Source organism: Neomonachus schauinslandi, chromosome 7 (genome assembly GCF_002201575.2).
Source record: "Neomonachus schauinslandi chromosome 7, ASM220157v2, whole genome shotgun sequence".
Classification (NCBI taxonomy): domain Eukaryota; kingdom Metazoa; phylum Chordata; class Mammalia; order Carnivora; family Phocidae; genus Neomonachus; species Neomonachus schauinslandi.
In genome coordinates this window covers 77,558,308-77,569,274 of record NC_058409.1, presented here as the reverse complement: position 1 = coordinate 77,569,274, position 10,967 = coordinate 77,558,308, and the positions used below count along the sequence as shown (strand labels likewise).

The 10,967-nt window shown below is 35.0% G+C and overlaps 1 protein-coding gene across 1 annotated transcript; it reads right to left on the bottom strand.

Moving 5' to 3' along the window:
• Positions 1-9,207: 9,207 nt before the first annotated feature.
• Positions 9,208-10,053, bottom strand: LOC110585653 (60S ribosomal protein L10a-like). The gene is given in 3 exon segments (XM_021695813.1): positions 9,208-9,395; positions 9,398-9,771; positions 9,908-10,053. Coding segments are annotated over 3 exon segments (708 nt in total).
• Between the last annotated feature and the right edge of the window lie 914 nt (positions 10,054-10,967).

Here is a 10,967-nt window from a genome sequence, read left to right as displayed (position 1 = left end):
ATGATGGACCCATAAATAACCTTGTCCTAAGTATTAGAAATTGGCCTATAAAACCAGAAGCCAATTAAAGTATTTTCCTTAATCTTTCTCCCAACTCTAATAATTTCTTTCCTTTCCTTTTATCCTTTGTGTGGAGGACAAAGCCTGTCAAGATTCACGCCTGCAACACAAACACAACCATCTTTCCTCCAGGTCCCAACCCAACTGTAGATCCATCACTTCAAATGACAATTCCATAGGAAATCAATATCTTCAAAGGAAGATTGCTTCAACTACTGCAGCGGGGACTGTGGGTACAGCCAGTGAATTCAAGAGAGCACACCCACTTGTAAGGGCTGCTCATTCAGGCAGGATTGATTGCAGGTAAGCTTCCTTAGAGAGGAGGTGGAGGAGCTTTTCATTTCTTCTTCTCTTTTCAACGTGCTCCTCTATTCTGGATCAAATAACAACAGTCCTGAATTATAAATAGCAGCAGGAGATAAACAAATACCCTGACCCACTCAAAATGCTAAATAATAGCTCCACCTGTTGTTTAAAGATTGATGTTCTTTCCATTCAACATATTCTTTCTTCATATTGGGCATTACTAATAGGGGCTGTGATTCACTGATGTTACATCTCCGGATACTCCATGAGAAAAACTGCGCTACAGCCTCAACTCACAAAGCTTTTTTGAACATTATAATCAAACGCAACCTAAAATCCATAAAAACTCAAAACTTGAGATTTTTTTCCTGCTTCCAACATTTTAAACTGATACTACATATTTGTAAAATACCTCTATTAAACTGTTTTTTTTCTAAGTATGTGTAGTGCATGATAATTGAAGAAAAAAATAAGATTTGGAAGGGAAAAGAGAAGGTACAAATTTTATCTTAATCTATTTCTATCTAATCTTTTTCTATACAATTGTTTTTACATAGTTAATCTCATACTGAGGATGCAATTTTATATGTCCTTTATAAAACTAAAAACGCAAAACATCTCCCACAGTCATGGACACTGTTCATCAAATATCGTATTTCAGGGTTATATAATAATTTATTTTGCACAAGTACCATAATCCACTTAATCATCTTCCTACTGCTGATATTTAAGTTGTATCCAACATAGTATTTTGTGATTAGACATAACTCTGAGATAAATATTGGTGTGTATTTCAAAGATCTTTGACACATTCATAAAGCACTTTCTAAAAGAATCAAAACTGTCCAGATATCTGTATGTCAGTGTATGAAATATGTTTTCTCTAGGAAGAGTTGAAATGGAAGATGGTTCTATATTACCAAGTAAATCAGCAAAAGAACAAAGTGACTACCAGTTTAATCCCCAAACGTTTATCTTATGGTACATGAGTTGTCAGGCTCTCTAATGCCAAGGCTTAATAGTGACCCCACAAAAATAAATGCAGTATTCACTCTTCCTTCAGCACCCTAAGTATGATGGAAAAGAGAGAAAGAGAGAGAGAATATATAAAATTAGGAACTGGATCAGACACAATGAATACTTCAACCTCAGACCCATTAAGGTCACGAAGAGCAAAAAGCCCTAACAATTAGTAAGTACGTGATGCAAATCAGCCCCCACTCCATGTTAGTACTTTATATTACTTTTCAATTGACCAATTTTCTAATTTTAAGAAAAGGCCAAATAGTGTTAGGTGGAAAAAAATGATCATATGACAGTCAACAGCCAAGGGTTCAAGTTGTGCCTCTAACAAGCTCTGTGTCCTTGGACAAGTCAGATAATCCCCCAGAATAGCAGTGTCCTTTGTGAACTGCTTGGCTGGGAAAATTAATCTAAGTGTCTTTGGAAATTTAAAATTTTATGGTTCTCTGTCTGATTTTTATGTAACAGGATAAAATCTGTAGATGCTTTCCCACATTTCTCTTACTATTGTCTGCCCATATATCCAGAGTTATTCCTTGTCAAAGGTGGAGAGTGGGGTACAGACCAAAACAAATAATTCAAATGGATTTTTAAAGCATATAGCATTGATACTGGTCTGAAGGTCGGAGCTCTTTCGATTTGCAAGACCCAGCCACTTGAAAGGGGAAGATGTCTACTAGAATTCTAAAAATCTGGTTTTGTTCATCAGGAGTTAAGAAGGATCTCAGGGCAAAGGTTTATAGCATTGCTTTTCAAACTGGTGTTCAAGGCCCACAGGTAAGTCACAAAAACAATTTCCTAGGTCTAGACTAGCATTGTTTCGTTTGTTTCTTCCCTAATGAATTAGGACAGAGTACACTGCAATTAGTAAGACTAAGGTAAGCGTGTGATTTCTGGGGTTGATATGAAAATGTATATCTCACAAAGGGTTTCTATCAAAAAGAAATTTGAAGAATACTAGTTTAGATTATAAACCACATTAGGGAGGGGGAGGAATATGCTTATGTAAGTCCAGTTGTCCAGAACCTTTGTATGTTCATGGGTGATATGGGAGAGAGAGCTTGTAGAGGACTGGTGGGGGGGGGTGCTATGCAAAACTGCTCAACTGTTGTACCAGACTCTTTCTTTTCCCACTGATGGCTTGAAACCCAGAGAAGCAGAGTCTACAGAAACCACCAAAACTTTCATAAGAATATGAAGGCAGAAAAAAACTCCATTTATTGTGTGGATTTTGGAGTTAGGCAGCCTAGTAGTGTGATGTTTGCCAACATGGAGCCATCACTTTTGAGTATAGATTACAACAGGACAGGCATAGACAGAAAAGTATCTTGATATTCATGCCCAATCCACCATCCTTCCTTGAATCCTGTAGGATGTGGAGAGAATTGGAAAAGACTCTCTTGCCCAAGTCAGGGAGAAAAATAAATGAAAATTAAGATATGGTGTCCCTGAAGGTTAAGGGGATGAGAAATAGGGTGAGGGTGGGGAGGCTTACAGCACAGAATGAACTTCCCAGAATGCTCACTGCCCTCTGCTGACACTGACAAAACAGATGGCAAGGTATTCCAGCACTGAACACAGCAGATAGGAACCCCAGACCTATTATCTCCCTCCAATGTCATGAAAATATGGAAGCGCCTTAGAATCTAGATCCTCCTGGGGAAGAGGGGCAGGAAAGGAGACTTAAGTTGCCGGAGTTTATCCAGAAGATACAGCTTTAGACTAGAAGTTACCTTGATTTGGCAAGATTGATTTCCATTATAGTAGAAATGGGGACTTGGAATACATGTTAAGTTCATTTAAAAAGAAATAACCAATCTGTATTTTTTTATTCATTATACAGTCCTCTTACATTAGATTTTAAATACTTCTAAAAGCATAAGATATTTTGTTGTTTTTAAACACTTTTAGTTCTGAGGCCAATATCTTCCACATAATTATTGATCAATAAATGTTATTTTCAGAGCTTCCCAAACCTTTTATTGGCATGGCATATATGAAAATTGGAACTTGGGCACCTGGGTGGCTCAGTCTGTTAAGCATCTGCCTTCGGCTCAGGTCATGATCCCAGGATCCTGGGATTGATCAAGTCCCGAGTCGGGCTCCCTGCTTAGCAGGGAGTCTGCTTCTCCCTCTGCCCCTCACCCCAGTCTCTCTCTCTCTCAAATAAATAAATAAATCTTTAAAAATAATAAAAATAATAAAAATAAAAATTGGAACCTATATCGCGGGTTAGATAAAGTAAAAGAGGTTCACTTGCCCAGAGTCTGGGGCCACAATATGCCCCACTGATGTTATCTAAAGACTAACGGAATCAATCAATGACTACACAAGCATTTTAAAGCATGTAGTCTATTGTATTACTAAATAAAATTTGCATAGTGGATTAAATTCATTTGTGTGATGCTTAAGACAGTACCACATGTAAAACACCACATTTACTATAGGACACACAAACATTATAGCAAATGTCTGCGGTTTCTGGTTAAGGCAATCAAATCTTTCAACATCTTGTAAATATTAAGAAAACTTCTGTTTACAAGTGTCTATAGTGATCCCTGTATATCAGCATATCAGGCTGATAATGCTATATAGCATACAATTATTCAAGACATTGATTCAGAATTTATGCTGAGTATGAACCATTATTTCTTAAATGTTTCATAAATAATCAGCAACACTTCCCTGCTTATTAGCAATGGCTCCATGAACAAGCCCCTTAGTACACAGAAATGTCAGAGGTCCTATTGTAATTAATTACAGATAGGTTATATATTTTCTATTGCTTCTAAATGTCATGATGATTTTTTCCTGTTTTGAAGTGTACTTTTATTGCATTCTGGATTGTTTTATTACTCTAAAAATCCATTTGAGTCATTTTTAAGTCCAAAAGTATATTTTACTGAGTGACCACATTGATTCTTTTGATCTCTACTGAATAAATAATGTTCATTTTTAATGACCTATTATTTTTCTAGGAGATCATGAAACTTTAAAAATAACTCTTGCTGAAATTCATGTCAATCAATTACAATGATGCAATATAGAATTATGGCTAAATAAAAAAAAATTCCACCATGAATTAGATAAGAGAATAATTGTATTCTAGGAAATAGAATCAAAGAGGGCATGATTTTCTTTTAATAATTAGTCAAGAAGCCAGCCATATGGATTTAATGATTTTAATGGTATGTTCAAAATACTGTGAAAAAGAAATTTAATTACTTTTTTTAGGTGAATCTTTTACCAGGACACCAGTATAGTATATTATATAGAGATTAAATAAAGGTATTCCTTTAGCACCAGTGGTCTCTGACCACAAATAACTTACAAGGCCCCATTCCACTATCACCTTCTCCACAAAGCCTTCCCTGAGATCCAACCCAGAAACTGACCTCTCCCTCTTCTTGACTCCAGAAGCACATAGCATCTGCACTGCTCAAATAGCACCTATCATATGTGTCCTTTTAAAATAAATCAAGAAGGGGCGCCTGGGTGGCTCAGTTGGTTAAGCGACTGCCTTCAGCTCAGGTCATGATCCCGGGGTCCTGGGATCGAGTCCCGCATCGGGCTCCCAGCTCAGCGGGGAGCCTGCTTCTCCCTCTGACCCTCTCCCCTCTCATGCTGTTTCTCTCCTGCTCACTCTCTAATAAATAAATAAATAAATAAATAATCTTTAAAATAAATCAAGAAAAGACAACATTCATCCCAAAACAGAAGGAAAATCAAAATATCAAATTATTCAATAAAGGTCATGGCCAAATTGAGGGGTATATTATATCATTTATATTTTAAAAATCTGTTCTAAAGTGAACCAGAAAGTTGGATTTTGTTAGAACTAATGGAAATAGCAAAGTGTTTTAACCATCATGATGTTAAATTTCTCATTTTAAGGCTTTAGTTCATGAATATTTTATTTATTAATATATACAACAAAGAAGTAATCTACATATTTATGTGTGAATTCATAGCAATGTGATTGTTCTTTTGTGCAAAGTAGACTTGTCAACATTAAAGTTCCTGTACTAAACAATAAAGTCTTTTGTAATCAAAAGTGCATTTCTCCAAAACAATAAATACATTGGCACAGCCTGACAGCCTGTTACAAACCCTATAGTAAACACATCAGTTCCACATGAGGTTATTTTCATTTTTCCTTCTCTCTCTTCTTCACAACAGTGAGTTAAATTGTCATTGCAACTAATGTACAATGGGCTGGATAATCTCAGTGCACAAATTATAAAATGCATGTTAAGGATTGAGCACAGTGGCTAGTTCCCTCTAAATGCTCAATAAAAGGTTGCTATAAAACAAGTTTTACATTGTTGCACACATCAGAAATATATTTAGAACTGCCTAATGGGACAAAAATGAATTATCCAAAGGACATTAGTTTATTTTATGAAATCTAAAGAATAACTGAACAACCAAGTTATGGGGAAAACAAAGAAGCATCTGGATCTTAGGAAAAATTGAGACCAAGAACTTAACACCATTAGATCACTCAGCTCTTCCTTTCTCCTCACACCAGCTTCATTCTTTCTAGATGCAGAGGCCTTTCTCAACACATACTGACCATATCAACCAGAAATCCTACACTTATGTATTTACTCAGGTGAAATAAAAACTTAGTTCACACAAAAACCTCATACAAAAATATTATAGGTTTATTCATAATTACCTAAAACTAGAAACAACCCAAATGTCTCTCAACTGAGGAATGAAGAATCAAACAGTGGTACGTTCACATACTAGAATATTACTCAGTAATCAGCAATAAAAGAACAAACTATGATAAATGCAACATGTATGCATCTTAAATGTATTTCACTAAATGAAATAACTCAGACTCAAAAAGCTACACACTGTATGATTCCATTTATATGACGTTCTTGTAAATGCAAAACTATAGAAACAGAAAATATATCAGTAGTTCCAGGGATTGGTGTGGGGGAAATTCTCAACCACAAAGGAGTACAGAGAAGTCTGGGGGATGGGAGTGCTGGAGCTGTTTCTATATCTTGGTTGTGATGACATTTAAACCACATTTACACCATTTCCATTTAGTGAATTTCCTCAAATCCAAAGGACAGTACACTAAAATGGGTGAATTTTACTTTATGTAAATTACACCTTGGAAGTTTTTGAAAAAGAAATGACAAAAATGGCTTAGAAGGAAGGACATGACAAATATTGAAGAGATAAAATACTGAAGATATTGTCTTGGATATAGATCATAGGAGTCCCTGAAATAAAAAAAACAAAGCAACGGGATAGAACAAATACTAAAAACTAATATACAAGAAAACTTTCCTGAGTTCAAGATTTGAAACTGCATATTAAAAGAGCACCCATGTACCTTACAGACTCGGAACTACTATCATTAAAGTATACTCTAAAAAATTACTGAACTTTAAAGGGAAAAAATATCTTTGGGCATTTTTTTAAAAGCATTTATCTTATAAGAAAAATAAAATTAGATTATCATCGGACTTTGACAGCAATGTCTTATGCCAGAAAAAAATAGAATAATATATTTGAGAATCTCAATGACAGAATGTGTGTCTCAAGGACTTCACATCCAGCAAAACTGATTTTCAAATATAAAGGGCATAAGACAAACTATTACCAACGTTCAAGAATTCAGGAATGCGCTCGTAAGCACTTCCTAAGAAATCTACTATGGAAAGAATTCTGGCAACCAAAATGACTACAGAAATATCAACATAAGCACTGATGACTAAGCATTACATTTATAATTACATTTAGAACTAAAACTAAATGAATTAAATTAAAAGGAAAAGGATATAGTATGTAACTGTTATATACTCAGACCTTATAGTTCAACCACTAAAAAATGAAATGAGCAAGGAATGTGAATAGCATATACAAAAATTACTTATAACTGTGTTCCATACTCATATTGATAATGGCTGTATTAGTAATGTCATTTTAAGGCTGTTGTATGTATAATTCAGGATAAAGGAAATAAGAAATTATGGCATAATTTTAATCTGATCATCTCCTATGTCCCTGAGAAAAGGTTACATAAAAATCCTATAGTACTTAAATTTATTGGAAAATATCAATATAAACTCATATATTATTTTTGGATATGTATATATTTAAAGGTATAGTATTTCTATGTGCTTCCCGCCTCTTCCTACAAACTTAATTTTATTAAAATGCCTAGAAACAATGACTAGACCAACATAAATAGGTATCCCTAATATCCAGATTTTAAATTTGAAATCCATCTTTCCACTGAATAATCCAGAGTTTGATTTCTTGGAAAAAGGCTGATTCTAGGACTGAGATGGGAAATACACAAGATAAGGCCAGAAATTTCTGGCAAACTAGACAGAGAGTAGAGAAAGGAAGGAATCAAAAACTAACAGAATGCTGTCAAAACACTCATGGGCCAAATGGAAGGGGTTCCCACTAGGCAAAAATGAGACAATTTGCTTCAGAAAAATAATAATGCCAAGAGACTGAAACATATCACAACACATTTAAATCTGTGAGTTCATAATGATAGGGAAAAAAGCCAATGGGTCTCTGCAAGATGACTGGAAATCAATTCTGTATCTTGGAAACTGGTAAATTACAAGAAATAATTAAACATCTATACTGTCTTCTTTTTTATACTTATCACTCCCTTGAGTTTCTTTATTAGTTTATCACCTGTGCACACCAGGGTGCTAAACTAATAAACTCAAGGGAGTGATAAGTATAAAAATCAAGGTAGTGGTTTTTATTGGGGCAATTGGGATTCAGACAGGGCACATGGATGGATTCTAGGATGGCAGACAAAATTCTATTTCCTACTCAGGTAGTGGCTACAAGGGTGTTCACACTATATTAATTCATGAAGCTCATATATTTTTTTGTGGTTTTACATATTTGTTTTATTTTAAAACAAAAAGTCATAATTTATACAGAATCCTAACAAATAGATTCTTAAGTTTTTCTAGAGAGTAATATAGAAAAATAGCAAAGATAAGTTTAGAAAAAAGGAATAATATGCAATCACTTTCTCTACCAGTTATAAATATAAAGATTTGGTAACTAAAACAGTATGGTACTAGGAGGAAAGTAAGTAAGGAGATGAATGGAACATAATAGCTCAAATTTTTAAACTCATACACACAGACTTAATATGAGAACTACCTAATTCACATGGTAATTAAACATACATTTCAAATTGATTTAAGATCTAAAACTGAAAAACTAAACTATAAAGGAGTTAAATAAAATACAGGTCAGGTTGGGAGGGCTAAGCAAAAGGGAAAACTTTTTAAGATACTCATAAGATTCAGAAAACATAAAAGAAAATATTGACATTTGAATAAATGGGAAAAAATCTCAAAGACGAAATATAACTAATTTTTTTAAATGACAACTAAGATTATGTATTAGAACCTTATATGATGAGCAAAAGATTATTATCCCTTACATAGAAAGAAGGTTTATATATTTTAAAAAGCAATAATTTAATAGGAAAAAAAGTCAAAGGTCACGAATAGGTAATAGATGAGGGAAAATAATACACACACACACACACACACACACACACACACACACCTACTCCATATAGAAAATGATGTTCAACCTCAATGCCATTCATAAGTTTTAACCTATTGGATTTGCAAAAAAAAAAAAAAAGTTTACATTAAAAATAACCAATGTTTGAGAATATACAGTTATACAGGTACAGGTACTGTCACAGAATCTTTTCTCCCCCTGGAAATCTTTTAATTATTTATTATTTATTATTGTCATTTTTAATGGTAGCACTAGAGTTTATTAAGCTGTGCCTTAATACAGGCACTGGGGCTTGCCCATGATCCTCTTGATGTACAAAGCCCGGACATTCTGCCAATCCTTCTTTTGCAGTGATTCCAGAAAACTGACATCTAAGTGGATGTTGTACACAAGCTCATCATCTGTCATCTTCACGTGGCCAACAGCCACTGCCAGACACAGCACCTTCTTCATCTGGAATCTATCGTGGACTTCACTTTATCCATTTTGGCCACCATGTTCTCATTGTGGGTCAGCAAGAAAGGGAATTTGCCATCCTCATTCAGGTGTGGGCCCAGGATTTGTGGGATCTGCTTGATCAGAGATTCTGAGGCCAAAAAGGCATCATACTTCTTGGCTAACTTTTTATTCTTGTTGAGTTTCTTCAGTGCCTCAATGTCCATGTGGGGAATATCCATAACCTTGGCCTCATCACAGTGCTGCCGATCCCCCAAAACACATACAGAGAACTTGGGGCAGGGAGTGGACTTAAGCGTGATGGTGCCCAAGAAGGGTTTGTCCTTCTGAGGGTCAGAGTTCTTCAAGATGACCTGCAGCTCCACCATCTCCAAAAACTTCCTGGTTACCACGTAGGACCCTCCCCCTCCCCTTCTACCGACCCCCCCAACCCCCACCCCACCACCCTGCCACCCCGCCCCAAACCCTGGCCTTGTACAGAGTGTCTCTGGAGCCTTTGCCGCTCATGGTGACTCACTCCGCAATAACTGGAAACTCCTGGAGATCGTTTAAATGAATATAGCAATTTTTGAACCTAAATGAATTATCTCTTTCACACTTTTCATCTTTTTGTCTTTTGTGCTGAATTCTAAGTAAACTCATTTGTTCCGTCTTCTTAATCATTAATTAAATCTTCATCTCTGATTATGCTACTGTTCAGCCCATTTACTGAGCTTTTTATTTTGATGATCTCTAATCAGCTAATTTTTTTAAGCCTGTCATTGTTTCCTGGTTGCATTAGCTTCTTTAATCTCTTTAAGGATATAAATTATACTGCTTTAAAATCCTACTTGTTCTTTAATTCTATTTTCTCTGGTATTATCCATGAAATTTCATGGATTCAGTTATCATTAAATGTTTGGTAATATTCAGATGGGTGCTCATCTTCTGCTTTAGTTGTGCATTGGCTCCTACCCAATCACCTCCTTTTCCTTCTTTTGCAACAACAGAAAATGCTGGAATAAACTCCTTATATACAAATATTTTCCCTTTTGTAGGATGGATTCACAGAAGTTGGTGAAATAGTTGTTCATTATAAATTTAATAAATAATGCCAGATTATGTTACTTACAAGTTGGAATAATTCACACACCCACTAGCAATCTGTTAGCTAGCCTCATTTCCCCATATCATCACCACCTTTGCTGATGTTTTTAAGCTAGATTTTAGATTTCTCTAAGTACTGCTAGTACACTATGAATTAGATATTACCTTCTTTGCAGTTGTACTTAAATACTCACTATTTGTGTAAGTTCAGCCTCTGGATCTCTGTTACCGTGCTTTCCTTTTTTCCCCATATTAATTTTCACATTCTAGCATACTACATAATATACTCATTTATTATATTTATTGTTTAATGTTTGTCTCCCCCTACTGAAACAAGAAGCTGGAAACTATTTTGCTCATAGATATTTCCAAATGCCTAAAACATGGGCACTTAGTAGCTACTCAGTATATATTTGTTGAATGAGTAAATGAATGATAATTCACTTAATATCCAGTAAAAACTTGGAATATTTTTTCCTGAAAAAAAAAAA